At 35.6% G+C, this 15,712-nt stretch overlaps 1 protein-coding gene across 1 annotated transcript in view; it reads left to right on the forward strand.

The window, feature by feature from the left end:
- LOC128666935 (cytochrome P450 2G1) overlaps nucleotides 1-15,712 on the forward strand; it is a 136,657-nt gene that overhangs the window by 62,448 nt on the left and 58,497 nt on the right. Inside the window, exons 3-5 of the mRNA XM_053721756.1 lie at nucleotides 4,235-4,384; nucleotides 4,904-5,064; nucleotides 5,217-5,393. Of these exons, the coding sequence (XP_053577731.1) occupies nucleotides 4,235-4,384; nucleotides 4,904-5,064; nucleotides 5,217-5,393 (488 nt within the window). The remainder of the gene's footprint in view (nucleotides 1-4,234; nucleotides 4,385-4,903; nucleotides 5,065-5,216; nucleotides 5,394-15,712) is intronic.

Here is a 15,712-nt window from a genome sequence, read left to right on the forward strand (position 1 = left end):
TCTATTCTAAACTTCAGAATTGAATAATGCATATGAATAAAGAATGGATCCAAAAAACAAACGGATCCGAAAAAACGATTAACTTAACTAATTTGCCGAAACAAATAAAAAAAATAAAAAATTTAATTAAACTAATTTGCCGAAACTAAATGATTTATTTAACTAATCAAAATAAAACTAAACCATTTTTTAGTGACGCACTGTATCACTAGCAGTAGCACATCAGCACTTTTTTGCTCTCTCTACATTTTTTTAGGGGTTAATTTTTTTGTGAGACCCAAAGGCTCTTTTCAGAGCCATTTAGCTAGTTTTAATTAATTTTTGTAAAAAATTGTGAGACCCAAAGGCCCTTTTCAGAGCCAATAACCCCTAGCTCTCCAGTGATCACCATAAATCACTGGCAGTAGCACAGCAGCACTTTTTTGCTCTCTGTGGATTTTTTTAGGGGTTCATTTTTTTAGTAATTTTTTTGAGACCCAAAGGTTAGTTAATTTACGGCTAGATTACGAGTTTTGCGTTATGAGTCTAGCGCTGCTTTTTTCCTACCGCCGGTATTACGAGTCTTGTAAGTATAGCTGTACCGCATACTTTTTTGGCCGTCACGCAACATAACTACTGCACCTTTCAAAAAGCCATTTTTCAATGGGACTTCCACAGCGCTGGTATTACGAGTTTGCCTGTCCGGCCAAAAAGTGAGCGGTACAGCCTATAACTACAAGATCCGTAGTTATGAGTTTTACGCTACAAAGCTGTAGCATAAAACTCATAACTAAAGTGTTACAAAATACACTAACACCCATAAACTACCTATTAACCCCTAAACTGAGGCCCTCCCGCTATAATAAAATTATTAACCCCTAATCTGCCGCTCCGGACATCGCCGCCACTGTAATAAACATATTAACCCCTAAACCACCATCCCCCCGGAACACAAATACTAAATAAACCTTTTAACTCCTAAACCGCCATCCCCCGAAATACAAATACTAAATAAACATATTAACCCGTAAAACCGCCACCCCCCGCATCACAAGTACTAAATAAACCTATTAACCCCTAAACCGCCATCACCCACATCGAAAAAACTAAATAAACCTATTAACCTTTAAACTGCCATCCCCCCAAATTGCAACTATCTACATTAAACTATTAACCCCTAAACCTAGCACCCCCTAACTTTACCAAAATTAAAATACACCTAAATTAAAGTTAAAATAAACTAACTACCTTAAAATAAATAAAACTTACCTGTGAAACACAATTAAAACCTAAGCTTAAACTAAAAAAATACCTAACATTACTTAAAAAATAAAAAAAAATAGAAAACCTACATTATCAAAAAACATCAACCTAATATTACTAAAAATAATACATCTTAACATTAACAAAAATAAAATAAAACTACCATTACAATAAAAAATAAACAGTAAAATTACAAAAAATAAAAAAAGCTACCATTACAAAAAAATAACAGAATATAAATAATTAAATAGCATTAAGGATTTCTTAATTATTCAGTAGGAAAGATCAAACATATAATATCGCTACAGGATTGGTTTTATAAATATATATATATATATATATATATATATATATATATATATATATATATATGTGTGTGTGTGTGTGTAGAATGGTAAGCAGGCTAACTGCAGAAAGCTTCCCCAGCTGGTAAGTACCTTGTGCTGCACGCTCACATTGTAATATTTTAATAGCTTACATTTTAATAAACCAAGTGACTGTACAGCTCATAAACATCTACTCAGTATTATTATCTACTCTTCCCAACAACTGTTCACTGTGGTACCCTGCAAGGGAGGGGCAAACTCCATATCCCATAGCTTCCTTCTTCCTGTAGGAGAGGAGCAAACTGAATATTCAATATCTTACTTTTTTTCCTGAGTCAATGGGTCACTCTGCAGGGGAGAGATAGACTCAATGGGGTATATTTAGCAAATGTTGGGTGGACATGATCGCTTTAACATTGCACAAGCATTTCTGGTGAAATGCTTGCGCAATGCCGCCCCCTGCAAATTTGCGGCCAATCGGCTGATAGCAGGGGGTGTCAATCATCCTGATGGTATCCAATGGGAATGATTGCACTCCGCCACTTCAGAGGTGGTAGATGAGATAAAGAGAAGCAGGCTTAAGATCACTGCTTCTTAACTTAAGTTTCAGACGGACCTGAAACTTTGGGGGTAGATTGCAGCATCCGCTGCTTGAAAAATCTATCCCTATGTCCTATTTCCCAAGGGAGGGGCAGGCTCCATGTCTCATATCACCTTCTTTTCTGTGTCACTGTGAACCCCTGTCCCATATCTCCCTCCTGTTTGTGTCACTGTGTCACCATAAGTTGGGAGAGACACGCTCCATGTCCATTTCTTCCCCCTGTCTGTGTCACCGTAAGTTGGGAGAGACAAACTCCATATCCTATATCGCCCTCCTGTATGTGTTACTGTGTCACTCTGTGTCACTGTGATTTCATACCCCAATGCTACTTCTGTGTCACCATGGTAGGTAGCCTTCAGAGGACAAGCTACTTCATAACTTTTGTTTCCGTCCTTCTGTTTCCTGAAGGCTCGCCGGAAAAAAGGGGCATCAAGCCCCATTCAGAGCTTGATAATTCGGCCCCTTAAAGGGACATTAAACACCTGATAAAAATTGCTGAAACCTACTTTTTCTTATTAAAAAAAAATAAAGTAATCACTGCTGCCTATTTTATCTGTTCCTCTTAGCCCAAACTTTTGAAGGAGATTGTTTTGAAATACAGTGTTGAGGCAGTGCTTGATTTCCTATGTAAGCTGCCATATTGTAGCGTGCGTTACAGGGCTCAGTAGTCACATGGTCATGATGCAGTCATGTGATACACACACCATATTATCTATTCATTCATAGTACTTAGAGGAAGGAATCACATCTCTGCCTGCAGCGTGTGAGCTGCAGTGTCTGAAAAGTTATTTCTCAGTGAGGGTATAAATATATTTAATTTCCCATTTAATGTATATAAAACATGTTATGCAGAAATTTAAATAAAATACTTATAACTACTGTGTTTATGTTTTTAACTCCTCCCACACACACAGTTTTTTTTTTCTCCTTAAACTCTGACCGTAAAATTTTATGCTCAGTAAGCAGAGCCGGTTTCTGTGTTATTATTGTAACTACTGACTGCTCTGGGAGGGAGAGGGAGGAGGAAGCTCCCACTGACGGAACGCTGCATATCATTTGTTCAAAAGACTTCTTCTTTTCATGACCTCTCCTCCTGAATGTAAATCACTAAGGACTTACACCCAGCATAAGGAGACGTTTAGCAAGGATCTTATTCATTATCTAGCAGTGTCATCTACTCCTGTCACACTACTAGATAATGCATATGATCCTTGCTAAACGTCTCCTTAGATAATATGGTGTGTGTATCACATGACTGCATCATGACCATGTGACTACTGAGCCCTGTAACGCACGCTACAATATGGCAGCTTACATAGGAAATCAAGCACTGCCTCAACACTGTATTTCAAATCAATCTCCTTCAAAAGGTTGGGCTAAGAGGAACAGATAAAATAGGCAGCAGTGATTACTTTATTTTTTTTAATAAGAAAAAGTAGATTTTGGGGATTATTAGAAGTAAGGTGTTAAGGGTCCCTTTAAGGTGTTAATGGATTAAAGGGACATACTTGGAAAGCACTGGCATTTTAATATTTTCAAAACCATTGAATTATAATTAATCTAGTTAATGATAATAGACTAATAAAAACTGTATAGATCAGTATAAAAATATTTAATTACACATAGATATACACAAAAACATACACAAAAATCATTGACATTCACAGAACCACCGGTGGTTTGAAATTACTTTAAAACTTAATTAGAAACTTGCTGAAGTGTGAGGTCAATGGTAATTCCACTGAAAGTTCCACTCCACTTACTTAGAATGTATCATCCATTTTATTTAAATTTGTATACATTTTATACCCAGAGCTTTAAAAAAAAATATATGAGAAAATCAAATTAATTTTTCATTTTGTATTTATCACACTCTAGTCTGTATCACTGTGACAGTTAGGGGGCAACATTAGAATTAATGCCCCTAAATTTACCATCTGTTTATTGTGCATTATTCAGGACAAAACTATGTTCTATAATAATCTTTTGAAATTATATTGTATTTGTGAGTAACAAGGTTTATGCATTTTATTACTAACCCTTTTTTCTTGTCATCATTTGTCAGGAGTTGTTGGTAGCAATGGAGAACGATGGAAGCAGCTGCGCCGTTTTTCCTTGATGATATTGAGAAATTTTGGAATGGGAAAGAGGAGTATCGAAGAAAGAATCCAAGAAGAGGCCCAATTTCTTAACGAGGAGTTCAAGAAAACAAACAGTGAGTCTGCACATTTCAGATTAAGTTGATTATGTACCACATTCTCACATGAGTATTTATGTATAAGGACAATCCCACTACTGACACCACCAGTGTTTTTTTTCCCTTGGAAATTTGTAATTGAATAGACTTAATAGCTTATTGCTGCCACCAATTTACATTCTCTTTAGACAGGCCATTCCCTACACATGACATAGGTTAGAATCTAGCAAGTGAGAGGTTAATTTTGATGTAATCTTAAAGTCTGAAATGTGATTGTTTTTAAACAGAAATAACATGACATGCAAACATAGAGTGTATGATTAACTGTATTTTTATTTTTTAAATACATAAACTTAGTCTCACAAAATTATTTATGCACTGTGGATAGAGATATTTTCTAAAGTTAGTACAGAGAACAACATTTCACCACCATATTAACTGGGGGCTATTCTGAGAAAGATAGTAAGATAGATATTTTAAACCACTCTTAATTTTAATCAGCATTAAGAACCTGATTGCTGTTTTCCCACTCTCTAGCTCAGCCTGTGGACCCCACGTTTTATTTCAGTAATGCTGTTTCCAATGTCATCTGCTCAGTGGTTTTTGGAGATCGGTTTGAATATGAAGACAAGGAATTTCTCAGGCTTTTAAGTCTTTTACATGAACTTTTCAGAGGGGTCAGCTCTATTTGGGGACAGGTAAATATTAAATGTATTGGACCTATACATTTATCTCATTAGCCCTCATAAGCTCACTAAGCTCCTTAATGGGACTGGCCCTTTAAGCCAGTTTAATTTTGACCTAAAAAAATTACTTAAAATTTAATTACAACAAACTGTTATTTTCCCAGATGTATAATGTCTACCCAAAAATTGTTGGCCAGTTGCCAGGACCTCACAACAAGCTCTTCCATGCACTGGAAAGCATTAAGGAATTTATAACTGAAAAAATAAAAAACCATAAGGAAACCTTGGACCTAAGCTCTCCCAGAGATTTTATTGATTGTATCCTCATCAAGATGGAGCAGGTAAGCCAGAGTAAAGTGCTAGGAAGAGACATAACTTAAAATGTGTAAAGAACGGGTGAAACAGCTTTAATAAAGTTAGCAAACCTCTCATTGGTACTAAGAACTTTCCAAATCATATGTCCCAGATCAATGGCAAATTTAATGGGTCATTGTATATTGCAATCAACTATATTATAACTCAATAACTGCTCATGACCAACAAATACCAGTGGCTTCCAGGTTGCATGAATTCAACATTAAGACCCCATATTTCTTTTGTATTAGAACCAAAATTTCAGAATACCATTTATAATTAAATTTCCTTGCAGTAATGTCCATGACAACAATAAATGTGATAAAAAGGATATAAAGTGTCAAACGATGCTGGAGTTTGCATTTTCACAATATCTCAAAGAAAAAAGAAACAAATGATGGTGCAATATTGTTACATTATATAAAAAAGTGAACAACCATGTAAGTAGTCTACTCACATAATATTCAGCTATCTTAAGCTCAAGTAAAGTGCAGTCCTGGGGGTCGATCCGATAAAAATCGTCGCCCACAATTCAATATTTGCGCGGGTTTGGTATCCTATATACGGCGTAACCTAGAAGTTACGCGCGTATATTTCTGCCGTCGCCCGTAGTTTTTTGGGCCATAGGCAGGTATACCAAACCCGCGCAGTTTGGTATCCAATATACAGCGTAAGGACTTACGTGGCGAAAATGGAGAAATCTTACTCCATTTTCACCTCGCCACAAAAAGCAGCCGTAAGAAGCCTTACGCTGACTATTGGAGCCCTGTAACTCCCTAAACCGGCTGCTAAAATAAACCTAACACCTAACGCATGCGCAATGTCTATCTCCCTGTCAACCGCGATCTGCTAAAATAAACCTAACACCTAACGCATGCGCAATGTCTATCTCCCTGTCAACCGCGATCTGCTAAAATAAACCTAACACCTAACGCATGCGCAATTTCTATCTCCCTGTCAACCGCGATCCCCCGCCACAATCCATAATAAAGTATTTAACCCCTAAATCGTCGCCATCTACATAAACTAATCCCCTACTGTGAGCCCCTAAAACCGCCACCATCTAACTGATCTATCCCCTAATGTGAACCCCTTACACCGCCGCCATCTATATTAAAATTATTAACCCCTAATTTAATCTACCTACCCCGCCGCCAGCTATATTATCTATATTAACCCTAAGTATATTATAGTTAATATAGTTATTACATTATATATATTAACTATATTAACCCTAATTATATTAGGGTTAATATAGTTAATATAGTTACTATAGTATTTATATAAACTATATTAACTCTATCTAACCCTAACACCCCTAACTAAATTCTTATTAAATAAATCTAATTCATATTATAAACTAAAATATTCCTATTTAAATCTAAATACTTACCTATAAAATAAACCCTAAGATAGCTACAATGTAATTAATAATTACATTATAGCTATGTTAGGGTTTATATTTATTTTACAGGTAAATTGGTAATTATTTTAACTAGGTATAATAGCTATTAAATAGTTATTACCTATTTAATAGCTACCTAGTTAAAATAATTACCCAATTACCTGTAAAATAAATCCTAACCTAAAAGTTACAAATACACCTACACTATCAATAAATATTATATATAATATAATAACGATATTAACTATATGAACCCTAATATAATTAGGGTTAATATAGTTAATATATATAATATAATAACTATATTAACTATATTAACCCTAATATAATTAGGGTTAATATAGTTAATATAGCTGGCGGCGGTGTAGGGGGATTAGATTAGGGGTTAATACATTTATTATAGGTGGCCGCGGTGTAGGGGGATGTAGATTGTAGGCAAAAGAGCAGTTTACTTTGTGACAAAGCCCCGCCAAAAGCCCTTTTAAGGGCTGGCAAAAGAGCTGTTACTTTGGGGCATGCCCCGCAAAAAGCCCTTTTAAGGGCTGGCAAAAGAGCTGTTACTTTGGGGCAATGCCACGCAAAAAGCCCTTTTCAGGGCTATTTGTAGGGTTAGACTTAGGTTTAGTGGTAGGGATAGTTTAGTATTTTAGGGGTTAAATAATTTAATATAGATGGCGGCGGGGTAGGGGGATTAGATTAGGGGTTAATAATTTTAAAATAGATAGCGGCAGGGTAGGGGCTCACTTTAGGGGGTAGGTAAGGTAGATGGCGGCGGTGTTAGGGGCTCACTTTAGGGGGTTATAGATTTAATATAGCTGGCGGCGGGTTTAGGGGTTAATAACTTTATTAGGTAGCGGCGGGCTCCGGGAGCGGCGGTTTAGGGGTTAATACATATTTTATTGTTAGGCTAGTGAGGGGGGATAGCGGATAGAGGGTTAGACGTGTCGGGCTATGTTAGGGAGGCGTGTTAGACTTGTCGGGCTATGTTAGGGAGGCGTGTTAGACAGTGCGGGTGATTTAGACTTTAGTCAGGTTTTGTAGGCGCCGGCAGTTTCTAACGTGCCGCAAGTCACTGGTGATGCCAGAAATTTGTACTTGCGCAGATTTCTGGACATCGCTGGTTTATCCGACTTATGGCACGTTAGCATCTGACGGCGCCGTATATGGGATAGCTCGAGTTGCGAGCTGAAACTGCGGGCAACGCGGGTTCCCTCGCTTGCGCCGCAAACTACGATCTATATCGGATCGCGCCCCTGATTCACAAGGCGGTCAGGATCAGCTCTCCCAAGTGAAAATTGCTGCTGCCAAATCGTAACTGTGTCTCCAAACACAAAGAAAAACACAATAGTGTGATACTGTGATATAAACAGTGTTGCAAAACTGAATGAAATTGTACTCACACTTTTCAGGAGCTATAAATCAGCTCCTGATATAATTGCAGACCTGATATAGGCTATCAGGGAAGCCAACAGTAAGGAAACCACTTCCTTACAAAATATTTATTAAAATTTTAAAAACATGTGAAATAGACTAAATGAATATCAGGACATATCATCACTTAGGGCTATACAAGATTCGCCCATTAACCAGAATGGTATCTCAAGTCTCAAAGGAGGATAGTAACAGATTGTAGCAGCAAACAAAGTATCTGTTTACTACCAGTCTATATTAGGAGCCAAGCCCTTCACTGTGACGTCACTGACTTCACGCTACCTGACGTACGTTTCGCCATGCCCCCGTGGCCTTTTCAAGGGTTTTATATCAGCGGTCTAGGTGACTTCTTCTTTTAAGTGAACTTGAATCAATAGGAGGTCTTTCTTTTTCAGTCCCATATTTAAGGTGGAATGTTAATCCATATTCGAACATTATAGCTACTAATTCATATCAAGGAAGAACAATACATTCTATATATTATTTTTACCTTAATTAGTATATCTTATATAATAGCAATAATCTAATCTACATTATGTATTGTTATAAAACATCTAAACAATAATAAAGACATCATTTTATATTCATTAATGTTAGTAGTGCAGACCTCGTTTCATGTTAAAAAGTGACATAGTTCAAAACCAATATTCATTCTATTGGGTACTAGGATATTTAGTTCGAAGATCCACTTAATTTCTAATTTGGACAACTCCTTGTCCCTAGCTGACCCTCTCCAATGGCTTTCTATTTTTCTAATTCCCATAAAAATTAACCCATTGGGATCCTGATTTTGTTTTTCTTTGAAATGTGCAGGCACAGAATGTTTGAGGGAGCCTTGCTTTATGTTATATATGTGTGTTCCTTGTTTTCAATAATCTAGTAATTTTACCTATATAAAACCAATTACTACTACAGATCAAAGGGTAAACTATATATTTACTGTTGCAGGTTATAAATTGTTCAATATCATATTTTTTCTTTCTATCTTTAGAATTGAAAAAAAATCCTATTTTTCTTTTCTACATTAGAGATCTTGCTACAGGCTGCACAATTCTTACAATATTTAAACCCCTTCATATCCGTTAGCCAATTGCCTGAAGCCCTGTCTCTTATAAAGCTATGAGTTAGTTGGTCCTTAAAATTGGGTGCTCTTTTAAAAATTTGCGGCTAGATTACAAGTTTTGCGGTATGAGGGGTGCGGTGCTAACTTGCACGTTATTGTCACCGCTCGCTTACCTACAGCGCTGGTATTACAGGTTTTTAGTATAGTGGTGGCGACGTTGGGGGCGGCAGATTAAGGGTTAATAAATGTAGATAGGTGGCGGCAATGTTAGGAATGGCAGATTAGGGGTTAATAATATTTAACTAGTGTTTGCGATGCGGGAGTACGGCGGTTTAGGGGTTAATATTTTTATTATAGTGGCGGCAATGTACGGAGCGGCAGATTAGGGGTTAATAATTTTATTTTAGTGTTTGCAATGCGGGAGGGCCTCGGTTTAGAAGTTAATAGTTAGTTTATGGTTGTTAGTGTACTTTTTAGCACTTTAGTTATGAGTTTTATGTTACAGCTTTGTAGTGTAAAACTCATAACTACTGACTTTAGAATGCGTTACGAATCTTGACAGTATAGGGTGTACCGCTCACTTTTTGGCCTCCCAGGAAAAGCTTGTAATATCGGCGCTATGAAAATCCCATTGAAAAAAGACTTTACGCAATTTGCGTAAGTTGATTTGCGTTATGGCCAAAAAAGTGTGCGGTGCCCCTAAACCTGCAAGACTCGTAATAGCAGCGGTAGTGAAAAAGCAGCGTTATAACCTGATAACGCTGCTTTTTCACCATAACGCAAAACTCGTAATCTAGCCGTAGATTAGGTCAATCAGGAAGAATTGAACTAAGAGTTGAATCCGTTTTTAAAATTCCCCAATGTTTGTCTATAATCCCTTTTAAGTCCTTATTCTAATTATTGTAATTGAAGATAAAATTTAGATTGTTATTTTCGGTCCAACTTTTTCTTTCTTTATATTGTAACATTTCACATCTTTCTAATTTTCCAAACTTATTGATTGTATTATCTAAATTCTGTTCTTTGAAGACGTTATCCAAGAAACGTTTTTTTTTTTTTTTTTTTTTTAAATTTGTGCTTATTCAAAATAAATATCATTATCTTTACAATTTCTATTTCTGTGAAATTGCCCCTTCGGTACATTCTCTATCCATCTCCTATGATAGCAACTATATAAACAAATATAATTATTTACGTCATTTTTTTAAAGATTTGTTTTTATTTTAATTAATCATTTTCTAAATAAATATTGAGATCTAAAAAGTTAACCCTAGATTAACTATGTTCCCATATGAATTCTATGTTCCAATCATTGCTTTTCAAATAATCTATGTAGCGATGTAGCGATGGTAAGATACGATGCTTTGCCCCCAGCTATGCCCACCATAAATCCATGCTTCCTTCCACGCATCCAAGAATAGGTTTGCATAGCTGGGGGCAAAGCGCATATCTATCGCCGTCCCTCCAATCTGTAAATAATAATTATAATTGAACCAGAAAAAGTTGGAATCCAAAATCATTTCAATATACCCTCTAGGATATATTTTATTTGTGTTTCACATAAATCACTAAGTTGTGTTAGCATAAGGGTTACTAATTCCAAACCTCTTTGCTTAGTTGTAATGGTATATGGATGATACATCCCCCGTGACTAGCAAATAATTATTATTTTTCTATTTAGTGTTATTAAGTACATTTAGAACGCTCACTGAGGTCTATTTATCAATGCTTCAACTGAGAATACGCTTGTATTTTGCATCAAATTAGACGCAAAGTTAATCTATTTAATAAAGTTTCAACATCGTCAACTTTTGCAATGTTCGACGTAATATATATACTCCCGGGAGATCAATCTGACGCATATCGATGCTCGCAGTCTTCGATCGTAATATTGATGATCCGCCTTCTTATTTTCCGAAATTGTAGCGTAATCTGATGATCCGCCTTCACATTCGACTCTATTCGAACCTCTACAACATTTATCAAATATTTAACTTTTAGGCTTGCATTTTCTCCGACGCAGCGTATATGTCGTTCAAACTGCCACCTTTGAGGTAGCGAATGCCATAGGAATCAATGGTTTTAAAAAAATATTTCTACCATCTTTTTTTTCATCGCAGACAGATAATGAAAATACTGAATAAGTTAAATTAGCACAACTTTTTGGTCTGTGAAGTATGATATGAATGAACTATCAGAATCATGAATTATAATTTAAAATATTAATGTCCCTTGTATCATTTGTGATAAAATATTATCTTTTGTGATAAAATACATGTTAACATGGTTAACTTTTGTTCACATGGTACAGTTATAAGTCTGTGTAGGGCGTACCCAGATATCTATCTATGTATCTATATATCTCTATATCTATCTACAGTATATATCTCTCTATCTATCTATCTATCTATCTATCTCTATATACGTATATAAATATATATATATATACATATATAAATATATATATTTATATAAATATATAAAAATCTCTATACTTTAATTGTCACTTCTAACGCCCAAATAACTACTCAAATTGCATCAATCAATATATTACGTCCACATGCATTTCCAGCTGATGAACCGGTCATTATAAAAGGGAGTGTCTAACAACACAGAAAGGTTGGTGTATGCATTGTAATTACTAAAGATGGAGATGCTCAATATTTTTTTGCTTTGCTACTCAACAAAGATGCAGGAGAAGGAGATTGTTGGATCTTGTTCAGCGTCATGAACTATGCAGAAGACCCAGGCTTTTTTTTTTACCCAGAATAGGCCTGCATGCCCTGAGTGACAGGGAGGTTGTCCTTAGGTTCAGGTTGAATCAAGTTACAATTGAGAGGTTCTATCTTGAGATAAAAGACTCCCTTGAACCTATAACATATAGGACAAGGGCAATCCCTGGAATGTTAAAACTGCTGGCTTTCCTCTATTTCCTGGCACAGGATAATTTCAAGCAGTAACCAGTTTAGCTGTGGGGATTAGCCAGGCTACTTTTTCAAGGCATCTATCAGAAGTTCTTAATGCCTTGCACCAACGGCTAGTGCATTCTGTTCATTTTCCAAAAACACCAGAGGATTGGCATTGTGTGAAGGTCCAGTTCTACATGATTGCCAGGATGACAAACATCTTGGGTGCAATTGTACCCATATATTAGTGCAGCCTCCAAAGGGAAAAGAAGCGCCCTATCGTGACCGTAAGGATAATCACTCTTTAAATATACAAGTGATCTCTGAAGCTAAATTGCGGATTATGAGTATCCGGTCAGGATTCCCGGGTTCATCCCATGATTCCTTTATCCTGAGGAATTCGACCATTTACAACAAGTTTCAGGATCGACAAATGCCTGAGGGAACTATTCTAGGTAAATGTCTATTACAATTTTTCATATATGTATATTATAATATTATTTCTTTTATATTGCTAAAATATATTGTCTATTTCTTGCACACAGGAGATTCAGGCTATTCATGTCTCCCATGGCTTTTCACTCCTGTGCTGAACCCCACGTCTCCTGCGCAAGTGCGCTATAATGAGGCTCACACATCTACGAGATGTGTGATAGAGCGCACATTTGGGGTTTTGAAGAGCTGATTTCAGTGTTTAGACATCTCCGGGGGAGTACTTCAATACACACCCAAGAAAGTATCCCAGATATTTCTTATATGTTGCATGCTCCATAACATAGCCTTAAGCATGCCAGATGATGATATATCTTTTTTGGAAGTAGAGTATGATGACAATTTTGCACCTTTAGAGCAAATTGATGCTAGAGCCGATCTGATTATATCCATGCTCTATTTGGCCAATGATCATGTAAATATATTGTACATATGTTCATTTATTTTATCATATTTTTTTTTCCATTCATCCATTCTCAATATTATTATTTAAAAAAAAAAGATATATTAAAATAAATGTTCTTTATTTCACACATGACTCTTTTTTATTCTAAATTTTAAATTCAATACTCAATAGATTATAAATGATATTCCATGTTATCATAGGGTTCTCAGAATATGCTTACATAAAAGGTAATGATAGGAAAAAAGTATTTTAAAGGTACATGAAACACAAACATGTTCTTTCATGATTTATTTAGAAGGGGATTTTTTTTTTTAATATTCTCAAATTGTCCTCATTCTCTTTTTATCATTAGTTGAATGAGCAGCAATGCACTACAGGTTTCACATAGGGAGCTTGGGTGGGGTCCTTTAACCAATGGCAGATGGTCAGTCTCCCTGATTATGTTATAATCCAAATAAAACATTTTTTAAGAACAACTTTCAAAATATATAATAAACACATTTTGTTTAGTTTATTATATGTGTAGATACATTTTTAAAATGTGTCTTAAAAGATAATCAGGGAGACTGACCATCTCCCATTGGTTAAAACATCCCACCCAAGCTTAGGTGTGCTCATGACAGCGTAATATAGTTTGGAATAGTAAGCCAGGGAGTCAAATTATATTATGGAGTGTAAAAGCAGGAATAATTCTGCCCACTGAGTAAAGGACTGTAGTGTATATAAAATGTTTGTAAGGTGATAAAAACTAAATTTTTTAGGTTTGCTAATATATCTCTATCAAAATACTGTATATATATATATATATATATATATATATATATAGTAGAGAAAGGTGCACTCTGCGACAAGAGTGACGCATGTAATATACAATTCTCACCTGCCAACGCGTCAGTATCGTGTTCAAAGTCTTCAAGGCTCTGCGTCAGATTGTCCCCCAACCTTTCCATAAGCATATTTTCATATGACGACAGTTCAGCGACATATGCGGTGCCACCGCCTGTAGCACGCGTCGACTTCTTCTCTCTGGCCAACTTTGATTTTAAAATTCTCTTTATATCAGAGAATCGTTTTTTGCAATGCTCTACTGATTTCCTATAATTTCCCTCAGCAGAAACATTATCAGCAATTGTTCGCCATATTTCATTTTTCCTGGAGGAAGTTGTCTTCTGTGCTTTAGCACCAAACAAGAAATCATAATGCTGCAGAACCAGTGTTACAGGAACCTGTTTCTGATGAAAATTAAACTGGATATTACGACCTGATTTAGTTTTCCCAGACTCTGAAGACGCCATTATAATATAAATAAATAGATATATACATAGGTTTGAAGATTCTGCAAAAATACCAAGCTACAAACTAATAATCACAAGTCAATTCAAGCTCCTAAACAATCCACAATCGTTTCAATTATCTATAAATTTTTATTGGCAATTGATCAATCATGTGATCATTTAAATCAGCTAATCAGGATGCTATTCGAAACTATTTAAACAATCACCAATCATCAAAATCCATACTTGATATAAGTTCCTCTACATTGTGCGTCATTGGTGATGCCTGTTTATTCTCAGAAATGATTATGCAATTAATCGTTATGATGTGGGTAACCCCTGCACCCGGATTTGGGCACACAACAGGTATGTCCCTTAATGTTTTGTTTTTTTTAATATAAATCCTATTATCCATATAGTTGATATTAATTTATTAAAAATATAATTAAATGTAATATACTTTTTATGATTTTGGAAGTCGCAAAGCCTATGGGGCCTCTTTGAGTTTCAATCCATTTGTTGTTTTTCTGCAATTACAATCCTAATAACCAATATACATTTAATATACGTATTAAAATCCTTTTTTTTTTTTTAAACATATTTGGTTTATTTGTGACATAGATGTAATAATAATTTTAGTTTTCTTGTCAGTCATTGATGACGCATGTAATATGATTATTGATTCACTTTTACATACAAATGGTCATCAACACATGATTAATATATTCCTCCAATCAAACAGCAAAAACCAAAAATTTATATTGTCAAGAACCAATCAGATAGCTCTATACTTTGGATTATTTTGGTCACCGTAATTAATATTTTCAGTGTGTTTTATGAGTTGCAAGTATGTCGGGTCCACTTATTTTTACAGATGGGGAGTTGGTCATACTTGTATATGGCATGGACAGATACTTCCCCAGGAGGATCGGGGGAGTGTGCGGAATAAGACATGAATGGCAGGATCAAATTGTCTACGAGATGATGCGCCAGATGAGGTGCGTGTCCGGGATCAGGAGGATGCGTTGTCAGTGTTTCAGGAGGTTTAGTGACCTTAAGTGCAGATTGAGCCGGAGCGCTATATGGACATAAGGTCACTGATTAGGAGATGTAAGTGTAATTTATCCAGTGTATTATACTTCAAAATTAATTTAATGAGAATCTTGCATTGTTGACAAAAATGACGCAAAAAAATTGCAAAGTATAAATGATTATTGAATTGTTAATAGCATAACTATTAAATAATTATTTCTAAATAAATCTAATTTGAAAATGTAAGATAACAGCAAATCACAATACCTCTATCTATCTCTATCTCTTTCTATCTAT

Source organism: Bombina bombina, chromosome 7 (assembly GCF_027579735.1).
Source record: "Bombina bombina isolate aBomBom1 chromosome 7, aBomBom1.pri, whole genome shotgun sequence".
NCBI lineage: Eukaryota > Metazoa > Chordata > Amphibia > Anura > Bombinatoridae > Bombina > Bombina bombina.